Below are 24,276 nucleotides of genomic sequence, written 5' to 3'. Positions count from 1 at the left end.
CAACTCCACCTTAGAAATGTGGCTCTTGAGCCAAACCTTAAGTCTGAGTTAGCCACGTGAAGGAATATCAAGTGAAAAAAGCAGCGTGTATAAAACAAAAGGTGGGAGGCACAGACTACAGTGAGCCTTAAACTAGCTGCCCCTCAGAATCATCTGGAAATTTGTTTAAAATGTAGCCTTCGGGCTTCCCTGGTGGCGCAGTGGTTGAGAGTCTGCCTGCCAATGCAGGGGACACGGGTTCGAGCCCTGGTCTGGGAAGATCCCACATGCCGCGGAGCTACTGGGCCCGTGAGCCACAATTACTGAGCCTGCGCGTCTGGAGCCTGTGCTCTGCAACAAGAGAGGCCGCGATAGTGAGAGGCCCGCGTGCGCACTGTGATGAAGAGTGGCCCCCGCTTGCCACAACTAGAGAAAGCCCTCGCGCAGAAACGAAGACCCAACACAGCCATAAATAAATTAATTAATTAAAAAATAAAAAAATAAAAAAAATAAAATAAAATAAAATGTAGCCTTCTGGGACATGTTCTCAGAGTTTCTGGTTCCACCAGTCTGCATAATGCTGGTGGATATGTAGTTTTATTAAGCTTGCCATGAGTACCCTCTGAGACCAGTCTGGCACCAGCCCTTGGTAAAAAGAGCATGGAGCCAGAAGCTTAGATTAGTTAAGCAGAAGCCAGACCTTGAAGGACCCTGCGGAGCTGTTGTGAGGATTGACTGAGTTAATATATGTACAGTGCTTAGGGCAGTACCTGGCACATGGTAAGCATTCATTAATGTTAATAGTTATTGCTGTTCTTACAGTTATTTTATTGTGTTATAGTAAAAAAGGACTCCCCCCAATTTTTATAGGTCATAGGTAGAGTACTAATTTTAATTATTTTGACTATTTCAGCTAATTTAGCACAAACTCAATTTTGATATTGAAGGCCTGGGTGGAAAGGATGAAGGAGAAACATCTATCACTGTTTTTCTTTTGCGTTTTTCATTTTGCCAGGTAGAAACTTAGTTCTTTAGTGGCAGCATTAGCTGAATTCTTATTTTGGATATAGAGTTTTCCACTGTTACTTTATTATTTTGTCAATAGAACTCTGTTAGTTTTCATTTATAATCTTGATTAAGTTTTATAGAAATAGTTTAGTGTGCAGTGTATCTCCTTTATAGAAGTAAAACAAATACCGGGAATGTTGAAGCAGCAGTCGAGAAATAGCCAAACCTTTTTAGGTTATTTCTTTAGCATTAGGTGGTGCCAAAATGAGGAAATAACTTAGGGGCTAGGCAGTAATTAACTGGTTTATTAAACCTGGTTTATAATAACCTGGTTTATTAAAATTCAACACATAATCTTTACTATGATATGCTTCCTAATGTTACCACTGGGGGCTTTTTTTGTTGAGTACTCTGATAGGCAAAAACCTATCAGGTGAAAGCATTCATTATATCATTTCACTTAATCCTCACAAGAACCCTGTGAGCCATGGATTATTACCTACATTTTACAGGTGAGAACACTGAGGCATAAAGAAGTTGTCATTTTCCGAAGACACAGCTAGTACATGGCCTTACTAGGATTTTAAGCTAAGATTTTTCCATGGTTTCTGAAAATTAAATCATATGCAGTACTCTTCTAATTCTTCTTTTAATCATAAATCAGTGTTGCTTAGTAGTAGTGGGCCTAATTTAAACTGCTTGGTGTCTTTTCCTGTTTGATTTCTTTTAAGTCATCAGTAGTCCTGCAGCCAGTACTGCATAAACTCTCTCAGTTCCAAACATTTTGCCCTGCCACACTTTGTTCACCTCTTCTTGGCTTCCGACTTTAGGGTGTATCTGTCCACTGATATTCTACTCTCTTCTCGGTGGCCTCTCAGGCCTGAAGCTCAGCACTGCTTCAGCCTTCAATTTCTGTTCCTAAACATTCCCATCTGCTTACTTTGCAGTTGCCTGCCTCTAAACACTTCACTCAGCACTCTGGCCTATTTTCTCCCTCTGTTGGCCCCCTTGAGAATGAGACATGAATCCATAGTTTTCAACCCTCCTGAGTTGAAGAGCTTTGACAGAATACACATGCTTGGGCCCCACCTCCAGGAATTCTGAGCATCGGAACGCCAAACATCTGTTTTTCTTGTTTGTTGGTTTTTTTTTTTGGCGGCACACGGGCCTCTCACTGTTGTGGCCTCTCCCGTTGCGGAGCACAGGCTCCGGACGCGCAGGCTCAGCGGCCATGGCTCACGGGCCCAGCCGCTCCGCGGCATGTGGGATCTTCCCGGACCGGGGCACGAACCCGCGTCCCCTGCATCGGCAGGCAGACTCTCAACCACTGCGCCACCAGGGAAGCCCAAACATCTGTATTTTTTAAAAGCTCCAGAGCCTGTTGCTCAGCTAGTGCTGAGACCCACTAGCCAGAATGCTCAGAGCATAAGCCTTGGTAAGCATACTTTTTACTTTCTCTCTGGGCCAAGAGAAGATTGTTGACATGGCGGGTCTTAGGGGAAGCCTTGTTAAAAATATGTTTATTGCTTTTTCTGAGTATGAATAATTAACCTAATGTAGAAAAGTCAAGCATTGTGGAAAAGAAGGGTGGGAAAGTTAAAATCACCCCCAGTCTCACCACCCAGAGTTAATGACTAGAAACATGGTGGACACTATCCATTCGAACATCTGTGTTATGGGTGGGGGTTGGATATATGTGCATATAATTTTGTATAAGTGGATCCATGGTGTATATGCTGTTTTGTAACCTGCTGTTTTTACTCAGTGTGTCTTGGGCATATTTGACAGGGGTGAGTCTTTTAATAAAATTAGGAAACAGGACTGTATATTTTTAGAAGGCAGGATAGATTTCAGGTTAAGTAATTAGGTTGTAGAGGTGATAGCCGTTTGGAACGGTAAGCTGTGCTTGGGTGGTGATGTTGGCTCTTCCAAGTATTGTTAATGTGCTGGGACTTCAGGATGGTAAGGAAAGGAGGTGCGGACTGAAGGCTAATACGACTGAGTTCACTTGGTTATAGTGTAAGGGCAGTGAAGATGCCTTTCAGATTTTTTTTTAATGTGTGAATATTTTAATGTGTTAGACATGTTGGCATCTAACAGTAGATATAAGGTAGAAGGAGATAAACTGAAAATAAACCTGTATACATTTCACTGCTCATAAAGAATACAGTTACGTGTGTGAGATATTTGTTAGTGTCCACCTTCCTGGACTTTTGTGATATTGGATGTGATTTTTATACACAGCAGCTTGCAGGTTGCTGGGGAAATGCTCTGTGTATTTAATCATGTTGCAGTCTTACTTGTTTGTTTCTCTTATGGTAAGAAAATGTCTTTGGCTTGCTTTTATAGTCAGATTGATTTTGCTTATGGGTGTCCAGATGCTGATGAAATATAATTAGCATAAGAAAGAGGTTGAAAAGATGTTGACTATTCTTTTCTGGTAGCCAAACAAAGGATCTCCAAACAAATTATTCTCAGGTATCAGGTTAAAGTGAAGCAGCTCTTTTCTCTTTAAGATTCAGGTTTATTAAAGGATCTATGTGTTGAGCTGGGGAGGTCACCCTGGGGATGCGGTTGGAGAACATTGCTGTAACCATCATGGGGTGATTTTCTGCAGCTGAGCACCTCTGTTTGCCAGTAGTAGCTTCAAATCCCTTAAGTAGCCTATTAGAAAGGAGCCCTGGGCTGGGTTCAGGAGGTTTGGATTTGTGTTTCTACCATAGGCTCTGTGACTTCGGTAAGTCATTTACTCTCTGAACCTCAGTTTCCCCACCCTTAAAGAGGGAGATAATAATATTTCACAGTGTGTGAGAATTGGATAAGATGGTATATGGGGAAGTGCTTTTATATACTATAAGGTTATGCACACATACGATATGGTTGTGGTGTGTATTACATTCAGTGTTTTTCCCTTGTCTCTTCTTCATTCCTTATATTTTTTTCCTTGTAACACTTTTCTTCCTTGTCTCTGGCTCCAAAGTAGAAAGAAAATGATGGTTAATTTGTTCCGTATTTGCCGCAGGGTTACCATAAAATAAATTAAGTGATCATTTTGATAATCACTAAAAATATGCCTACAACTTTCTTAAAAGTATCGATTACTAATAAGTCATGTCTCTGTTAAGTATGCCTGCTGGCTGGCAAACTCGTGGAAAAGCAAACAGTGTTTGCTTTTCTCGTTAGCAGGCTGATTTTCCTGATGATGTGCCAGCCAGTCTGAGGTTACTGTTGACAATGATGGCTGTGGTGGTGTCTCACATTTATTGAGTATTTGCTGTGTTCCAGTATATCCATGATGTCATTATCCCTAACATCAGCCCTTTGTGGAGTATCATTAGCCTGGTTTATTACTGAGGAAACAGTCCCCAAGAAGTTAAGCACTTTCTCAAATCGTGCACAGTTTAAATTAATGTCTGCTAGAACCTAAAGCCTATGTTCTTGATCCTACGCTTTAGTCTCTTAAAGAGACAACTGAAAACCAGAGTTAAATGACTTTTAATCATCACCAAAGCAACCTTTAGTTATTTCTAGAAATAAAACAGGAAAATTTATAATACTGGCAAGGCAGGGCAGAAAAGCTCTATTACCAAGTTTTTTTGTATTACGTAAGATGTGAATTTGGCGGGGGGGGGGCATATTTGTAATGTGGGATGTGAACATTTTTTATAACATCAACCTAAATTTTTGAAATAATCTTGTTATAAAGCTTTTTCTATGTGTTTTATATTAAGTTAGATGCGTTTTTCTAAGCTGTAAGCTTGGCATAGTTCTTAATAGTGTAGGGGGAAAAGCTTATAGAACATGCAGACTGGAGTTCAAATCCCAGCTTATACCAGTTGTGTAACTAAATTAGGTGTTCTGAGACTCAGTTTCCAACGTGAAGGTGAGGGTGGTTTCCGCATACCAACAAATAGTTCTCGAACACCAGCAGGCTGTCTTAGAATTCAATACAATGCTGACATTATAGACCTGGGATAGGAGCATTTTCCACAGGTTGAGGGCTCAGTCCTACAACTGCCCCACTCCTATTCCTTTTGGACACCATTCGCAAGCCCAGGTTGTTATCAGTACTTCTGATCAATTAATTGTTTATAAACCAGAAGTTTCCAAGACCTGCTCCTTGGGTTCTGTGCAGCTCACAGAACTCAGAGAAACATTTTACTTACCGGTATATTATAAAAAGATATAACTCAGGAACAGCCAAATGTAAGATATGAATAGGGCAAGGCATGGGGATAGGGTGTGGAACCTCCATGCCACCCCTCTAGGCACACCGCTCTCCCAGCACCTCGATAGCTCTCCACACCCCATCCTTTTGGGGTTTTTATGGAGCCTTCATTACATAGGCGTGATTGATTAAATCATTGGCCATTAGTAATTGATGCAATCTCTAGCCCCTATCCCCTCCCAGATCTGGGGTTGGGACTGAAAGTTGCAATCCTCCAATCACTCTAATCTCTTGGTTGGTTCTCCTAGCAACATAACATTAACATAACAAGAGACACCGTTGTAGCTTTCATCACTTAGAAAATTCCAAGGGTTTTAGGAGCTCTTTGCCAGAAATGGGGACAAGGACCAAATATAATAGTTCTTATTATAAATCACAATATCACATTAGGCACATTAATTAACTTCATTGATCTCAGATATACTGCATCTACAACAGTGCTTCTCAGTGTTTATATTGCCGACAGATTACCTGGGGATCTTTTAAAAACACCGTCTGCTCCAGTAGGTCTAGGGTGAGGCCTGAAGTTGTGTGTTGATAACCAGCCCCCAGGTGGTGCCGCTGCTGCTGGTCCTCTTACCACACTTTGAGTAGCAGGGATCTATAAAACTGACAGGGACAAGGTGAAGGGACAAAGGAGGTGATTAAATAGTTAATCCCACTAGGGGACTGTAAGTAGAGAAAAAGTATGGGAGACCCCTTGATCACTCAAGAAAGCAAGTTTGCTTACCCACAAAACCAAGCAGGCTTGCTTAGCAACAAAACCGTGCAACAGAAGCATGAGACATGCCCTGAAACAATAAAACAGTGGTGGAAGGAGACCCACATCCTGCCCAGTGAGCTCAGTAAGTTATCTGTCTCTCAGAGTCATTGTGGCGTATAGTAGGTGCTTAACAAATGTTAGCCCTCTTCCCTTCTCCTTCCAACATGGCCTTTTTTTAAGAAGTACTTCTGGAAATGTGTATTCCCAGCATGTCTTATCTCTGTCAAAGTTCCAGGCTACAGAAGACATTTTGCAAGTAGTAAATTCAGGATTAAGCATTAAAATGAGAGATGCCCACATCTGAGCATAGCTTGATGACTTAGGAGGTCATCTTGAGGTGTTTGCCCAGAACTAGGAGTCATTTAGGAAGTCTGTGAAAACCTTTGTAAGGTGGCCTTTCAAAGGAATCCTCGACTGACGTCTTCCATGAGTTCATTCACTCTAAAATTTTCTTCAGCCACTATTTGTTGAATACCTAATGGTGCCAGAAAGGAAGAGTGCCTTTCTGATTATTACTGTACTTATTCGTGTCATGCTGGAGAATAAAATCTCTGTTTTCCAATCCCTGTGCCAACATGTGTCCTACTATCTTACACACAGTTTCCAGGAGCTACCAGGGTGAGGTCAGAGGCTTCCCAGGAGCAGGAAGACTTCCTGTAGTCCTCGTGGGGGTGTCTCACTGAGCAGGGAAAAGCACGAAGCCAGGCTGAGGGGAGTTCTGGGATACCACTGCCAGCAGGGACAGTGATGATGAAGCAGGCTGGGGAATTCTTTCCTTGGGAATGCATCTTGGATTCCATAGTGGTAAACAAGTAGGATTTGTTTCAGAGAAATTACTTCGAAGTCAGTTTTTTCCAGAAACCATCTGCTTTGTATAAAGCAAGGGACATTGACATTCAATTTATAGCTATATTCAAAATGGGCTCCCTGCTTATTTTTTACAGCTCAGTTTTCTAAGAAGTACCCCAGAAATTTGGGTGCTAGTAAATTTAGTTTACCACTAAAAAGGCAGATTTGAGGCAGTGGAGAGAAAACTGGTCAGATCAGTCTCTGGCTCTTACTAACTCTGAGAACTTGGATAAAACATATAACCTCTCTGGGCCTTACTTTTTCTCATCTGTAAAATGGGGAGAATTCATTCCAAGTGTGGTCATGAACATAAAGTGAGAAAGAGTATGTGAAGCACCTAGCACAGTAACCTGGCATGTAACACTAGTAAATGGTTTTTTTCTCTTAAGAAAGACCCATTGGGGAGTTCCCTGGTGGCCTAGTGGTTAGGACTTCGGGTTTCACTGCCATGGCCCGGGTTCAGTCCCTGGTTCGGGAACTGAGATCCCACAAGCTGAGCAGGCAAAAAGGAAGAGGGAGAGAGAGAAAGGAAGGAAGAGAGGGAAGGAAGGAAGAAAGGAAGGAAGGGAGGGAGGGAAGAAGGGAGGAAGACCCGTCAGGAAAGGCACGTAAATCTCTCAGACCCTTAGTTCTTTATTTGTACAACTGTAAAATGGTTGCAGTGAGTATATGGAAAAATTAGCTTGTGAGAAAATGATGATGGTAAAGTACTGCATATATCTGCCAATTGTTGATTATATCTTGTTCGTAAAACAGAATATGGACTCTGTCTTCCCAAATGCCATGTGTTTTTTAGGATTAGCCAGGTTCCTTTATCTCCTCCCTATTATGAGTCTAATAACTGTTAGAATATGATCCTGAAGCAACTTCGCAGAGATGACTGCATGTTTTCCCAGTAGTTTTTGTGTGTGCCAGATTATAGAATGGTTTAGTTTGTTAGTCTCACAATGGAAATGAAAGAACTGTGTTAGTGCAGCACTGAAATTCCTTCTGTACTTTCACTGCTGTATTACCGGCTGATGGAAAAAGGGTTAAGAAGTCAGACTTCAAGAAAATGAACGTAAGGCCGCCTTGGGTCTGCGAGCAGGTTTTTCTGGTTTCTGTGGAAATCAGCGAAGCCCTGGAGTCTGGAGGAAGAGTGTGTGGAGCCCAACAGTTGGTGAGGCTGCAGCAGCTTAAAAGAGGACTTTACTGCTAAATGTGGGAAGACTAGGAGGAGGAGCCGCGGCTGTTTGAAGAGTGCAAAGGCAGGACTGGTGAATAAGATGAAAGTCGTGCAGAGGTAGGTTTAGATCATTCCCTGAAGGCCCTGGAAACAGATTTTTCTTTCTTTTTTTTCCCCCCTAAACTGAATTTCTGATCTAAAGCAGGCATCCAGGGATGGCTTTCAGAGGAGTGTGAAAATACCTCCCTTGCTTTGGGGCTGTGATGATCAGCTCTTCTGAGCCAAGGCAGGTTGATACTTGGAAAGTGGGAGATTGGAATAGCAAAGAAACCACTGAGGAAGGGGAGAATGTGGGAGAATTCTGGCACTTAGGTTTAACCTCAAGTATATCCAAATCCATGTTACAACAGGGCTCTGCTGTGCTTTCCTAACCTTTTAGGCTTATTGGAGAATACAGTAAGCTAACCATTGAAAAGGACTCTTTAAAAAAAAAAAAAAAGCCACATTACAAATACTCATAGTAATTGTCTCATTTTAGGATCTAAAGATTTTTTAATGTTTTTTGTAGGGCGTGGGTGGGGAGAGGAGTGGTAACTGTATAATTTACCTTTTTAAACCTGAAAGAGCTTCTAGGCCACAGTCAGTTTAATTTAGATGAAATACTCCTAAGTGATGTGCTAAAGGAAAGTAAACTCTAACCAGCCACACCTGACATTCAGATGGCTTCATCAAGGGGGCTCACTAAAGGACTCAGGCTGGTGAGTCAGAAACCAGGCATCTGAGCCTCTCATACCAGTTCTTCAAAATACTGCTGGGTGTGAGTTCTGCTTATGTGAGTATTGGTGGGAATGCAGAGAGGAAACAAAGGTGCTGAAACTCCAGGCATGCATTTCTGCCATTACAAGGATGAGGGTTAATCTTTTTAATTAAAAAAAAAAAAAAAAAAAGTTGTGTCAGTCCTTCCAGCCAGGTTCTCCAGAATATAATGGAAAAGTGTCCTGAGGAGATCCTTCAAGACAGATGAAAAGAGGGGAATGTGCCTTTCACCAGCAGTTACTCCTGGTTCTAGGATTTTCCCCACTGGGATGTGTGGCTGGTTCCAAACATGAGTGAGACTGCACACTCAGCTTTCTTGGGGTAAATACCTGACTCTCAGGATGCAGTCTGTCTTTGGACTTCCTGGAAAAGGACTTACTGAATTAGTATATCAGTTAGGAATTGCAGTTGGTTGCTAGTAACAGAAACTTGAAATCACAGTGGCTTAAACAAAATAGAACACATTGAGGTTTATTTCTGTCTCATGTAAAGTCAGCCCAGAGGTCAGCAGGACTGGACTGGCACTTTCACAGTGTCAGCCCGAGCCCAGCTTCCTTCTGTCATTCTCTTCCTTATCACAGGGCCAGGGATGTTTGCTTGCTTGTTTATGCACCCCAGGCACCTATAAAATGCCTGGCTTCCGTTTTCAGGATTGCCTCATGGTCTTAGATGGTTCCTAGAGTTTTAGTTACTGTGTCTACATTCCAAACTACAGAAGAGCAAAAGGGGAAGGGAGCAGGGCAGAAGGGGTCATGGCCGTTCCTGGAAGTCCCAAATACCAGTTCATCTTAAGTCTTGACCCAAAGTTAGTCACACAGTCATACCTAGCTATGAGGGAAGTGGTGGTTTGTTTGTTGTTGTTTGTTTTTTTTAAGCTGGGCATATTACCAAGTAAATATAGGTTCTATTAGTAAGACATAAGAGAAATTGGGTAGGTAGCTGGCGGTCTCTTCCAGTCAGGATGCTGCCACTTGGTATAGAACACCTCTCTTGGGCAGAGCTCGTCTAGGCCATCTCAGAGTGGTACTCCCCAGAACGAGTACCATTCCCCAATCCACACTGCCGCTGCCTGAGTGATGGGGTTGGTTTCACTGACAAAGCGCCTTGTAGGAGCCATAGAAAACTACAGATTGGAATCATTTTCCAAGGAGACAGTTGCGTATGCACGTGGCAGACACTTAGGGTTTCATGGACCTCTCCTTCAGCCCGTCTAAGATATGGGCCTTCCCTGATATATGAACATTAGACTTTTAGGGAACTTCATGCTTTCAGCTCAAGCCCTGAGTTGGGAGAATTAGATGCCACATCCCTCTGTTTTTGTTTTTGTTTTTGTTTTTGTTTTTTTTTCACTCTGAGTCCTTGGAGAATAATTGTGTAGCAGAAAGAAGCATTGCTTGGGCATACATATCCCTTTCTTGCTGTAAGGCCCATTTTCCCACAGATTCAAATCCGTAAATTAGTTAAGCTAGCACTTAAACACTTTCTTAAATCCATAGTGCTACTGGAACTCCGAAAGGAAGGAAAGAAATCCCATGGGAAAGTGGAACTAAATTTTTAAAAAGCAACACCTGTCTTATTGCTTTGTACCCAGTAGATGCTTAGACACTATGTAGAATCTCACTGTAACTGAAAAATGAGAATACTGAATTAATTTTGGCTGTATTTCAGGTTAACTGGATTTCAGTGGGCCTGTTTCGATGGAAAATGCATTCAAAATTGCAAACAACAAACATATTAAAAACTACTTTTTGGAAAAATGGCCTTCAGGAGTCTCATCATTTATATTCCAAGTTCACATCTGGCTTACCATGCTGTTTAGTTAGGATGTCAAATTCAGTATTAGTTGAATCTCTGGCACAAGGCTAGACACTGAGCTGTGTCAGTGAAAAAGATGGACCCTGCCTTGGAGGAGCTTACCATCTGTCCGGGAGATTCACATAGCAAGAGCGGTTTCAGTACTGCGTCATCAGTACTTATAGGGCCAGCAGTGTAGGAGAGCTTACGGGAGCTCCCCACAGCCTTCCAGGCATCAGGTATTTTGAAAACTTTATCAAATGAAACTATCTCATGATTTTATTTGTATTACTATTGAGGCTGAATGCCTTTTTAATATGCTTATTGGGTATTTTTTAACTCTTGAGGAAAATAATCAAGTTTTATTATAGTGGAACTAATGAGGTTACTTCCTAATTAGCTGTGAAACCCTGGGAGGCAAATTTCTTTTCCTAGCTGAGTCTCTAGTCTCTTATCTGTAAAATGGGGAGGATAATAAACATGGTTCAAAGGATTGTTGTGAGAATTAAATAAAGTAATACATGCAGAGCACACATAGGCACATAATAGGTTTACAATAAATTTTGCCTCTTTATGTCCCAGTCTGTAGCCCAGTGCCTGCCAGGATTCAGTAAATGTTTGTGAAGAATAGGAATATATGTATTTTGTGTACGTGTTAAAAGGGACTATATATAGATGCTTAACACAGATCCATCTGTCTTGAAAAGAGTGTTTGATTTGACTTGCATCAATATTCAACTGGAGTGGCTGAGTGCACATGCATGACTCTTCTTGGGTTACCACATCCCCTGGTAGGCAGATGTCCATTATAATGAAATGTAAAAAAGGAAAAAATAATAATAAAGGCAGAGCAGTGTGATGTTATGGCTTGATTTGACAGGGCCTCCTGCTGCTTCAGCTGCCAGTGCCAGGCATGGAACAGATTAATCTGTATTCCAACACACCAGTGCTGAAGTCAAGATCGACCTAATTAAGGTATTTTAAACATCCTGTTTGCATCTAGAGTCTTACCAGAAAGCAGGATGTCTCTCCATCTGGGGGAGCTCAGGGGGAGGTGGGCAGCAAGGTTCAGCAATAAAACAGAGATGGCTTTCATTTTAGAAATGAGGGAAGATCACTTCTGTGTGATCCCATTAAAACAAAAGAGCTAATGGACTTAAACAAAGGCAGCTCTTCAGCATGGCCTTGAATTTTAAAGTGTCCCTGCAAGATCTTGCCATGACATGGCACTGCTGGTTGAAGTACAGGGACCATTTCCGTCCTAAGAATAGAACTCTGGCTGACCCATATCTTTCTTAACCATTTGGGCTGCTGGAAGGAGGTGCAGGCTCTGAAGCTGGGTGGGCAGATCAGCCCTGAATTCATTCCCCAATGAGCCATGCTGGGCCAGTATTTAAATGCCAGGCCATTGGGGTGTTGGTTAGGGTCCACTTTCCATAGTCCAGCATGTACATTTATCCATTATCTGCACCCCTCCCCACCTTTCCAACCTAATCACCTTTTGTCCCCCTTGCCTCCCACCATGCTGATCTCCTCCCAGTTCTTTGCCTGCACCCTGTACATTTCAACTTAATGCCTTTGCTTCATGCTTGTCCATCTGTTTGGAATACTGTTGTTCCCATTGCCCCTTCTCCTGCCGAGGCTCTTCTCTTGCCTGCTTCTGTTCTTCAAGGCTCCGCTCAAGTGCCATCTTGCCTACCAGCCTCCCCAGGTATCCTCACTGGAAGAGTATTTGACTCATCAGTAGTTTCTGCCCCTTTCCCATTCACTATCACGTTCTGTCAAGTAATTTTAGACATAGTATACCTCAGTCACCTAGAGGGCAGGATTGTCTGATTGTCTCAGTCCCCAAACACTGAATCTTATATGTTGTAGGATTCTATCTTATGAATAAATGAATAAATCAGTGTCAGTTCCGGTCCCAAAGATAGTCCTGTGGCCCAGCTCAGCTGGTTAATGCCTCCTTTTCCTTTCTGGTAAATATAATCTTCCCCTGCCTCACGGGACCAACAGAGATGCAAGTGGGACACCTCTGAAATCCAGAGGCACAGAAGGATGAAGAAGTCACACTTGGGGATTATTACTGTGCACCTCGTCACCTTCTTCCCTCTGTTGCCTACCTCTACCCCAGTCCTCACCTTAGGAGACTTGCTAATATAAATAGTAGTCCATTTGTCCCAGGATTCAAGAATGTGGTCCAAATTTGTGCTTCAAGAATTAAATGTGCTCCTAGAACCCAAAATTCTAGCTTCTGTCTACCAGCTTTGCCATAGAAAACTTGGGGTTGTGAGCTCACAGACATTTACTTGCCAGTGTAACACCTCCAGCCTTGCTCATAAGATGATGAGGATGAGCTTCTCTAGAGTGGACCATCATCTTTCATCTCTACAGTCCCAGTACTTAGCACATTGCCTGGCACAGAGTAGGTACTCAGAAGTTTGAGTAAAGGAATGGCTGGTGTATGTACCACTTTGTGCCCTGTAATTACTTGTCCTGTGGTTATAAAACTCATAAAGGAGAGTGTCTTTTTCATTTCCTCTGCAGATCATGTGTTATGTTTTCAGTTCTTGCAACAAGATCAAAAGGCAAGGACCATCTCTGCTTAGATGTGCTGTGTCCTTCAGCTTACTGATAAATAGCCACTGCCCACCTCAGGGCTGTTTGCAGGTCTCCCAGAATCTTGTATTATTTGGCTTTATAGGCAACCACACATAAGGTCTTTATTTTAATTTATTGTGGGATTAAAGAGTCTGAGTGAATTTGGCCTTGTTCCATTTTAGAGTTAGAACAAATCTCGAGTTGTAGAAAATAGCCCTACCAGCTGAGAAAGTCAAGCCATCTAAGTTCCTATTTTTCTCAGCAGGGGCGAGTTAGAATAGCCCAGGCCGACTGAAACATGTTCAGTTGCCAACATGTGATCAGGATGCAGTACGGAAGGAGTGAGGTGGCGATCTCTGGCAGGTGCCTCAGTGAGAGAACCTCTTGTGATGCTCTTTTTCAATGCAGCAGATCTCAAACTAATGTCTGTTGAGTGCCTACTGTGTACATATCTCATTTGATACAATGGACTTAATCATAGAAGGGACAGCCGCATTTTACAAATTAAGAGAACTGAGGCTCAGAGATTAAACAGTATGCCAGTGGTTTAGTTTAACCAGCTAGTGAGTGTCAGAGGCAAGATTTGAATCCAAGTCTGATCCTGAAGCCCCACATAATTAATTAATTCACTTGGCGTTTCTGGAGGAGGTCCCTGGAGTTAGTCCTCTCAGTGTACCTCTCAGCAGTAGGACACTGATAGGCCTAGTTGTTTATAGGCCCATCTGGATGGATAACTCTCCTCACAGAGAGAGGTGACGTTAGCCTATTGGGATTTAGACTATACCTTTTTAAGAATGAGGATGGGAAATGCACTTCCATCTCATTCTTTAAGAAAGTGGCACATACTGCAGGAGGCTGGTTAGAGTGATTGCCGCAGTCTGGTTGTGCCATTCTGGAAAGACCTCTGATCTGGGTATACTAGATCTTGGGTTCTTAACCCAAGAGCCATCCCTAAGAGATGGGAACACTCTGAAACTTCATGGAAATGTGGCATTTGTATCTATATATACAGGAGGGAATAGCATGCATAAGGGTTCATCAGATTCTCAGAAGTGTTTGTCATGATTTTAAGAAGGAAAAAATAAGAAGGGGGGGGACAAATTGCAGATCTAGATTTCAGTGACCTAGAAAGGTACTTTTGACTGGAAGCAGCAAATCACATCCTTTATCAGGGCTCTTGTTTCTATACTCGAAATCCCAGAGGAGTTGAACCAAAGATTTCTAATTCTCCTTTCAGCTCTGAAAATTACAGAATTCTGATTGACCCTAGAGAATCAAACTTTTAGCCCCCCTTGCATATATCCAGGGGGGTCTAACCCATTGCTAATCACTCTTGAGAGGCCCTGAAGGGATTTGAGCTGGGGGAAGAATAGGCCAGAACCACTCCTCTAGGCAGTTTCACTAATTAGTGTCTGAGGCAGTCAGTTGTCTGACTGTTGAGCAAGGCACCCAGCAGGCAGGGACTCACACTGGCACACAGTTTCAATACTGGCTCTCTAATTCTCCACCAAGACCCCTGCCTCCTTACCTAGTGACTTCAAAGTGTAGATTTGCGTGATCTTCCCCTCCCTGCGCTTTGTGGATTCCTTTAATGTGTGTGCACGTGCGTGCGTATGTTCTGCTCTTCCTGGGTCCTGCCTTAGAGGTTGTTCTCTGCAGTGGGGCCACCACATCCACCCTGTCTATACTGACAGCTCCATAGCCATCCTTCACCTCCATTTTATCCTGTCGAAATGACAGAGCAGCTGAGCGGTGTTGGCCAGCAGATAAACCTGTTATCTCCCCTGCGCTCTGCGCCAGCAGCTCTCCCCATCTCCTTGGTGCATGAGAAATTGACACCACCTTGGGCTGAAATCTGTTCCTAGGGAAGTTACATTTATTACTGGCTAATGAAAGCATGTGTGTGTGTGTGTGTGTGTGTTTGCACTCACGTGTATGCGCAAAACTTAGGGTGAATGAAGTGTTTTCCTATCTGGCAGGCACCAGTGACCTACGACCAGCCACAGCACCCAGAGAGAGAGATGCAAAGAACATAGGCAGATTCAGGTCTGCCTTTGACAACCTGTCCTTTGCTTAAAATCCCGAACTAATAGGTATATGTCATTTGTTCTTAGTATACCACTGCAGTTGATCAAGGTATCTCCTGTTCCAGGCTGGGATGAGCTGTGGAAATACATGCTAATATGATCTAGTTCCAGAAAAAATGATTCTCCTCTATATTTTCCTCTTTGAAAATTACAGCTCCTGACACTCTCTCTGTGCCACCAGCACCCCATATCCCATCTTGTTGAGGTATATAAAGAACATTCTCTTGGGAATTCCCTGGCGGTCCAGTGGTTAGGACTCTGCGCTCTCACTGCCAGGGCCTGGGTTCAATCCCTGGTCGGGGAACTAAGATTGTGCAAGCCGCGCAGCGTGGACCCCGCCACACACAAAAAAAGAACATTCTCTTGCAACTCCTCATCCATCTTAATCAGGAAGATTAAATGGGAGAATTATTGAGAAGTTTTGGTTTAGTATTTGTGGAACTGCCCAGAACTCAAAGTCACTTCTTTATTTGGACTCTGCTAGAAATTGCTTCTGGAAAGAGTAATTCAGTAAAAGAGAAAAGAAGGGTGTTATTCATGTCTTACCTCCATGTGGCCTTTCGCTTCACTTTCCTCCTGTTAAAACTATTGACTTTTTTGTTAATCCACATTTACATAGTGCCTGTCTTTTGGACACAGTGAGCCCCCCCATGAAGCACATTTTCAGGCTTTGCATGGTTTAGTTTCTGATCTCTTTTATCATAAAAGTTTCTTCTTTAAAAGCTTTGATGGTTACCTTTTATATGTGGGAGCATGTAACCTAGTAGGAAAGGCTTCCATTTTGGAGCCAGACAACACGGGTTCAAATCTAAGTTCCCACCACTCTCTCAAGGACATGACCTACTAAGTAAATTGATTAACCTCTCTGACACTTGGATTCTGCATACTAAATCAGAAATGAGAATTGTACCTTTTGCATAGCTTAGTAGTGAAGATTCAATGAGAAAATTGTTTACAGACTCAAGCCTACTGTTATTGATACACAATAAATTGGTGACAGTTATTATTGTACCCTACTTACTTTCATACCGGAATTTGAAGCAACTTACAGCAAAACAATATGGTGATACTAAATCTTAGCTTTGAGTAAGAATTTGTCAAAAGACAGATGTCAAACTGGGGGAAATATCTGCAGTGTAGAAGACAAAAGGGTAATATTCTTAATTTACAAAGAGCTCATAGAAATCAAAATGGGCAAAGGATAAGGCCGGGCAGTTCACACAGAGAGCAATACAAATGGTCAGTAAACATCAGAAAAGGTGTTTGACCTTATTCATAATAAAAATAAAAACATGCTAATCGAAAGAAGATCCCATTTTTTACCTACAAGGTTGTCATAATTTCTAAGTTGGATAATATCCAATCTGAGTGAGGATATGGGAAAACAGATATTCTTTTTCACTATGTATGTAAAATTATACTTCCACTCTCAGTGTGTATGTATGATATATGTGTATGTGCATGTAGGTATTTCCCAGCACATTCTGGTTAATTAACTTACTTAAGGTCATGCCCTTGAGCAAGTGGTAGGAGCTTAGATTTGAACCTACGTGGTCTGACTCCAAAATGTAAGCTTTTCCTACTAAATTACATGCTTCCCACATATAAAAGGTAATCATCAAAGCTTTTTGTGTGTACAAAACACATAGACACACACACATACACATACTGAGAGTAGAAGTTAATCAGTACAACCTTCTTGGAAGATAATTTGTCAATATCTTTCAACATTTTATATGTTTTTTTTTTGACTCACCACTTCCACTTCTAGGAATTTGCCATAAGAATATATGTGCAAAAGTGTATCCATGCCAGAAATAAAGGTATACGTGCCAGAATACATGTACATGGACGTTCATTGCAGCATTGTTTCTAATAGCAAAAACAACAAACAACCCAAAACTGGAACCCACCTAATATCCATGACTGGGACATTAGTTAAATTATGATAAATAAGTTCAGTGGAATTCCTGGCAGCCACTAAAAAAAAAGTATGTGCTGGTATAGAAAAATATAGTAGAGAATATATGTGTGTATATATTTACACACATGTATGTATATATACATACATGTGTGTATGTATGTATATATATTTTTCCCCTCCTGTAAATGTACACAAGATACTAGTAGTTTTTTGTCCTTTGGGAGAGATGAACAGGGTAGTGAGAGGAGTATGGGAAAAGAAAAATATTAGTACGTGCTCAATAAATATTTGTTGAGGACATTCATACCTTTTTGTATAGTTTGGTTTTTACCATATGCATCCATTCCTTTTATTTTAAAATCCATTGGTTGAGGATGGAAAGAGTCAATAATAAAGTAGTAAAAGAAATTGACTCCTGTGGTTGAGCATGGACTCACCTTTGAGCTTCTTAACAGCCAAGGCAAAGAGGTAACTCAGGTAAAAAACACAAAAAATTTGTCAGGAAAGAGAAACATTATCTTGATCTCTCAAAGGACTCTAGCAGCCTAGGATTGGTCTAAACTCATATCTAGTCTTATCTCTCTACAGCTTAAAATTCATTGGTGCATCCTTGTCGCTTTTTTCTCCAGCCTTTCCCCACCTGACTGGCCTCTCCTCCCCCATGTGTATGTGATACGCCATCCAAACCGGCCTTTGCATATATTGTTCCTTCTGCCTGGAGTGCTCTATCTTCTCTATCTAGTTGTCAGCCATGGCTTTTTAGTTTTGTTTTGTTTTAAGATTTTCAGTTGTTTGTTACCTCCAGTGGGAATTCCTCTAGGTCAGCTATACCTTGTCTGTGCTCCCCAGATCCCCTCTGCCTACCTCAGTGATGGAACTTGTCACACTGCCCTGTAATTATTGTTTTGTTTTCCCCACTAAATACAGAGCTCCTTAAGGTTAGGGATACTATGTTGTTTGGAGGCCCTGATAACCAAGTGCTTGCCAGGCACAGAGGTAAGTGGTCAGTGAATGATTGAGTGAGTAATCTGAAATTTGGGTTCTACCTCTTTCACCAATTAGCTGTGTGGACAAGTTACTTCTCTCTGGGCCTCGATTTTTCTATAGGTACAATAAGAGATTTGGCCTAGATAATCTATGAGAACTCTCTGGCTGATTTTTTTTTTTTCTTCCTCTGTGGTTGTCAGATTGTCATATATATACATGGAGGTTGTTACCAGTTGTCATGCTGAGTAATTTCAAAGTTTCAAAACTAAGCTTGTTAAAATTCACTGCATTTTTTATGGCCTGTCCCACATCTGTTCACCAACTTGAAGAGATCAGAGCCACATCCAGTTGCTTGGCCCAAGATTGCAGAACTGATTACGTCCCCCACTCTTCCTTCCTCTAATCTTCTCTCCTTGACATACACAGAAGTTTGTTTTTTTGTTGTTTTTGCCTGATGTGAGCCTCCAAAGATGTCCCTTCTTATTATACTTTGTCACCCTGAGCCGAGCTGTCTTGGTTCCTTACCCTAGGTTCATGATGTTTTTTGCCTTCCTGTGAAGACAGGTCCTATTCTGTCCACTCACCACTTTCTACCCTCATCTCACCCTCCTCCTGTTCCGTGCCCCTTCCTTTTTTTCAAGGTGGAGCTTATACCAGCTCAATCCCAGCTTTACATCGGAAGTTAGAAGAAAGATATTGGGGTGAACTTGGGGTCTTGAGAAGGTATAATACCTCTCTCCACAGCGTATTTTAAGAAAAAATTTAGACTTAAAAAAGTGAATCTGCTGGGCTTCCCTGGTGATGCAGTGGTTGAGAGTCTGCCTGCCGATGCAGAGGACATGGGTTCGTGCCCCGGTCTGGGAAGATCCCACATGCCGCAGAGCTGCTGGGCCCGTGAGCCATGGCTGCTGAGCCTGCACGTCCGGAGCCTGTGCTCCGCAACGGGAGAGGCCACAACAGTGAGAGGCCTGTGTACCGCAAAAAAAAAAAAAAAGAAAGAAAAAGAAAAAGTGAATCTACTGACTAGAGATATTTTATTCAAACTGATGGCTCCCTAAGAAAAAGTCATCCACTTACTCCCAAATGCAAAATATCTTTAAGGACCGTTTTGTAACTGATGATTTGAGAGCATATTACCAATGCAAGGGTGCTATTACTCTGAACTTGGGATAGGCACTATATACAAAAGGTGAAAGCTATTCAAAGGCATTTGAAAAATACCCAGAGTTCAAGAGTGATTTGTTTGTCTGGTTCCACCACCACCACCATCAAAAACTTGTATTGAGGGCCTGCTTTCTTCCCATTTATTCAGCAGGTATTTCTAAAGCACCTACTATGTGCTAGACATTGTTGTGGGACCAGGGATATACCAATGAACAAAGCAGACTAAAATCCCTTCCTTCAAGGAGCTTATATTCTAATTGAAGGTTGGCAGTGAACAAAACAAATAATTAATTATACAGTATTTTAGAAGATAATGCATGCTGAAGAGAAAAATAAAGCAGTTAAGACTTGGAAATCGGTGGTGGTGGAGCACTGCATTTTTAAATAGGGTGGTCAAGGAAAAGCCTCGTTGAGAAGATGACAGTTGAGTAAAACTAGATTTGAAGATTGAGCCATGCAGATAGTCTGGTGAGGAGCATCTCAGGCAAGGAAAACAGTAAGTACAGAGGTCCCAGGGCAGAAGCCTGTCTGACGTTAGAAACAGCATGTAGTCTGAGTGAGTGGGGAGCCATTAGAGGGTTTTACACAGAAGAATGATAGGATCTGACTTAGGTTTTAACCTAAAGGATCATTCTGACTGCTCTATGGAGATCAGGCCAAAGCGGGCAAGGGTGGAAGCAGAGAGCCCCACAGGCAGGCTGCTGAGTATTCCAAGCAAGAGGTGATGGTGCTGTGGACCAGCGTAATGGCAGTGGGAATAGCAGTAAGAAGACATGGAGTCCTGGGTGTAATTTGAAACTACAGCTGACAAGGTTCCTACGGGACGTGTGAGAAAGAAGAGAATCAAGGGTATCGCCACTGTTTTTGGCTTGAGAAACTGGAGGACCTGGTTGCCATTAACTCGGTGGAACAAACTGGGGACGGGCCTGAGGAGGGAGGTCAGGAGCTTGGTTCCGAAACCATGTTCAGTTTAAAGGACCTGTTAGACAGCCAAGTGGAGAGAGCGAGTAGACAGGTGAATTCATGAGCCCGTGTTCAGAAAACAGGACTGGCCTATACACACAAGTTTGGGAGTTGTCAGCACGGAAATGGTCTTTAAAGCTGTGGGACTAGGTGAGATCCCCAGGGAGGTGAAAGTAGCTAGAAGAAGGTGTAGGAGGTAGAAATAGAAGAGTCTGAAGACTGAATAACTCTAGCATTAAGAGATTGGGAAAATGAAGTAGTGACGAATGCTTCTCTGATATAAGTGAGGAAAGTGACTTTTTGAGAACTCAGACTTTGGCACATGAAGATGTTCAGTCAGTTTTCAAACAGAATATTTGTTGCCCACACTGTGAACATTTCATTTCAAAACAAACTTTGCTCTGCCATCTCCTTGTCAACATCATTATCCTTGGTTTTTAAAAATTCTTTTTAAAGAAAAGAACCTCTTTACAGCTGAAGCCTATAATATACCCTTCAATTACCCTCTTCTTCCCTGGCTAGAAGAATAGCATCTCATAATAGAAGCCTATAGCTTATGTGGACTGAAAAAACATTGTTATCCTTTTGAAGTCCTTACTGTCCTGCTGTCTTTAAACTTGAGGTAGGGATTTTAGGTGCACCAGAATGTAAGTGATAGCACTGGGACCCTTTCATATTTCTTATTTAATTCTCAGGTATTTACCTGGGAAAGTTATTAGGTGATTTGAGAATATGGTAGAACATGTCTTATTTGTTCATTATGTGCTCACCTCATGGTTAGTATTCATACTCTATTTACAGGTTATTTCTGTAAATGGGGGGACTTAGTTTGAGGATCTGTTGTGGACAATAAAACTCAATTATAGGCAGAACAGAAATTCTAACTTAGTTTTGATTCACTTGCTCAAGTTGTCCTTGGGGATATAATCCCTTTTGAATATGTTTCTTGCACCATATGTGAAAATCAGTTCAATTTTCCATTGACACAATTTAGGTTCTTGTCTTATTAATCAATAGCAGCAGTCAGGGAAGACCTACTTATTCCTCCTTCAATAGAACCAGACCAGGCTTGAAGAGAGGTAGTAATTACTGCTCTGATCACAACATGTTCTCTTTTCTCCTTCCCAACCCAGAGCATGTCTGTTCGATCCTGGCTTCCCTTCTGCGGAACCTGAGAGGGCAGCAGCGGACCCGGCTTCTGAATAAATTCACTGAAAATGACAGTGAGAAGGTGGGTGCTTGTTAGACTGTAAAGATGGGACTGGGACCAGCGGGAATAGCATCACTATCTCCCTGATGTGATCTGAGGAGTGCTGGGTTAAGTGTTCCTGCCCTAAAATATCTTCTCCAGCATCTGGGCTCCATTGGTTTGGATCTCAAAGGTTTTTCTGGTTATTCTGCCTCTCATCTCCTAATGCATTACCCTTGACCCCAAATATTTTGAAACCATTTCTGTACGCAACAGTGTACCATTATGGATCATTAAGATGAGGAGGAAAAGATCAGGTCAGTGCTTTAAAAATTCTTAATATGCAATGAAACCATTTGTTACCATGTAAGTAATACAAATAAATGCAATTGTTGTTTGCAAAAAAACAAGAAGAAGAAGAAGAGGCCATTGGGTTAGGACACAGAACATCTTAGCAATCATGTCACCCTGGTGACATTATCTAATGTCTGTGCGTCAGCTCCCTCATCTTTAAAATTAGGGTTGCTCTCTATCTTCCCTGCCTGCCTTATCAGGTTTTTCTGATGTTTAAGGAAATAGTGGATATGAGAATACTTTGTAAACTGAAATATATAAAATCTTAGGGTCATCATTGTTAACCAGGGAAGGTTTGGGCACAGTCTTCCTGACTGTCTGATGCTGTGTTGAAGCAACATCTACTATTAATCAATACCAGCTCCTGGGTAAATACCAGGGCTGCCAAGAACCATAGTGGTGCCAACCCAGTAAAAAGAGAGGTTAGAAGTTTAGGCTGGCTTCACAGTGTTCCTTCAATCTTTTGGAAGTCTTAGGGAAAAAATGAAACTTTCAAACCCACTCAGTATTCCTCAGGCCATGTTTGAAGCATGACTTTTGCTAAGTTTGAAACTGATTTTTAGGTTATTGCTAAGCAAAAGTCAGGGGCTTTTTTTAAGTTGTGAAGGAGTTTTTCTTGCACTCTCTTCTGACTGAAAAGCAACTAAAGAGATTTTACTTAGACCTTTTTAAAAAAAGATCAGCTCTGGGGCAGAATCTGAACATGAAAGGTTTCAGTTTGAAAAAAGAAATTTCTATATAGTTCTAAGTGAATATCAAGTATGTAACTTCATGCTTCTTCTCTTTGCAAGAAGGGACTTGAATTTTTAATTTGTTTGTTTTTAACAACGTGAATTCAGGGGAGTCCTAGAAGGGCTGGGAATGCATAGTGTCCTTCGGGAATGGCCTGTGTTCAAACTACATCCATGCCAAGTGTTTGCTTTGTTCTGCCCGATTCGTTTGATCCATTCCTGATGTGTTCCGCAGCAAAGCTCGTATCCAGAGTGAGAAGTGGTAGAGTGGCTCTCCCTTTGTGGGGAGTGACAGTAAGACGAATAGGAGCTCCAGTGTCCTCTTGCCTTGGTATTCTCTTTCTTTCTCACTCATGCCTGTGAAGTATCTCTCTTTCAGGTTGACAGGCTGATGGAATTGCATTTTAAATATCTGGATGCAATGCAGGTGGCCGACAAGAAGATTGAAGGGGAAAAGCACGTACGTATCCCTGCCTGTCTTTTGCCAGCTATTGACTTGCACTCCATTGGGTCCCTTGTGCACCTCGTATCTCCCCACAGGACAGGCAAGGGCAAAGGTGCCATCTGCCTTTGTGTGCCACCTAACATGTCGTAAGAGCTGGGCAGATGACAGTCCGCCAGCGGTTATAACTGCTCTTTTAACAGGAGTGAAGTCCCTAAAGAGGACGGATGTGTACAGTTGATCCCGGTCTGACCTGGGAGTCTGGGTGGTAGCACAAGTACCCTTGACAAGAGCTTCTCTTCGAAAATCTGACCAAAGCACAGTGCTGTGACTTGGTACCACAGTGGCAGAGTGTGTCTCGGCACACACACTTGCTGGCTTCTGTAGTCATAGGGAGGCACTGGAAGGAAACTGTGAGGTCATTGAATCCAGTTCCCGCATTTGTAGATGAAACCTGGAGACCTAGAGAAGGGAGCTCAAAGCTCTGCAGCACAGCCTGCACACCGGGTCAGAGTGACTGAGCCGCATTGTCTGATGCGGTGGTTGCCGAGGGAGATGAAACCTGCTAGATGTTTTTTCTTGACAAGCCATACTTAACCTAGGGTGTTATCCTACCTCCTGTATTTTTCATCTGCTTCTGTTTTGTTCTCTGCTGTCTCTGTCCTCTGTAGCTTTCTCATCTGTCCCTTTAATCAGAGCAGGTTTTCATATTGGTTAATGTCTGATTTGTATTCTCTTTGTTTTTGGCTGCGTTGGGTCTTTGTTGCTGCGTGTGGGCTTTCTCTAGTTGCAGCGAGCAGGGGCTACTCTTCGTTGTGGTGTGCGGGCTTCTCATTGCGGTGGCTTCTCTTGTGGAGGAGCACGGGCTTCAGTAGTTGCAGCACGTGGGCTCTAGGGCGCTCGGGCTTCAGTAGTTGTGGCACACAGGCTCAGTAGTTGTGGCTCGTGGGCTCTAGAGCACAGGCTCAGTGGTTGTGGTGCACGGGCTTAGTTGCTCCACGGCATGTGGGATCTTCCCAGACCAGGGATCGAACCCATGTCCCCTGCATTGGCAGGCAGATTCTTAACCACTGCACCACCAGGGAAGTACCCTCAGTCTATGGTCATGTTGCACAATGATCCTTTTTTTGCTTTTTTCAAAGTCTGTAGTAGAGCCCACTTTCTTCATGATCTGGATTTGCTATATCTCTCTATTTTCTTTTCACTCTTCTTGCCTTAAAGACACACTGGAGGCT

The 24,276-nt window shown here is 42.3% G+C and overlaps 1 protein-coding gene across 1 annotated transcript in view; it reads left to right on the top strand.

Moving 5' to 3' along the window:
• CTNNBL1 (catenin beta like 1) overlaps positions 1 to 24,276 on the top strand; it is a 161,543-nt gene that overhangs the window by 112,207 nt on the left and 25,060 nt on the right. The window contains exons 12-13 of the mRNA XM_081257772.1: positions 21,459 to 21,556; positions 22,979 to 23,059. Of these exons, the coding sequence (XP_081113898.1) occupies positions 21,459 to 21,556; positions 22,979 to 23,059 (179 nt within the window). The remainder of the gene's footprint in view (positions 1 to 21,458; positions 21,557 to 22,978; positions 23,060 to 24,276) is intronic.

The sequence above is a fragment of the Mesoplodon bidens genome (assembly GCF_964165515.1).
Source record: "Mesoplodon bidens genome assembly, chromosome: 15".
NCBI lineage: Eukaryota > Metazoa > Chordata > Mammalia > Artiodactyla > Ziphiidae > Mesoplodon > Mesoplodon bidens.
This window is presented reverse-complemented; position numbering and strand designations above follow the sequence as displayed.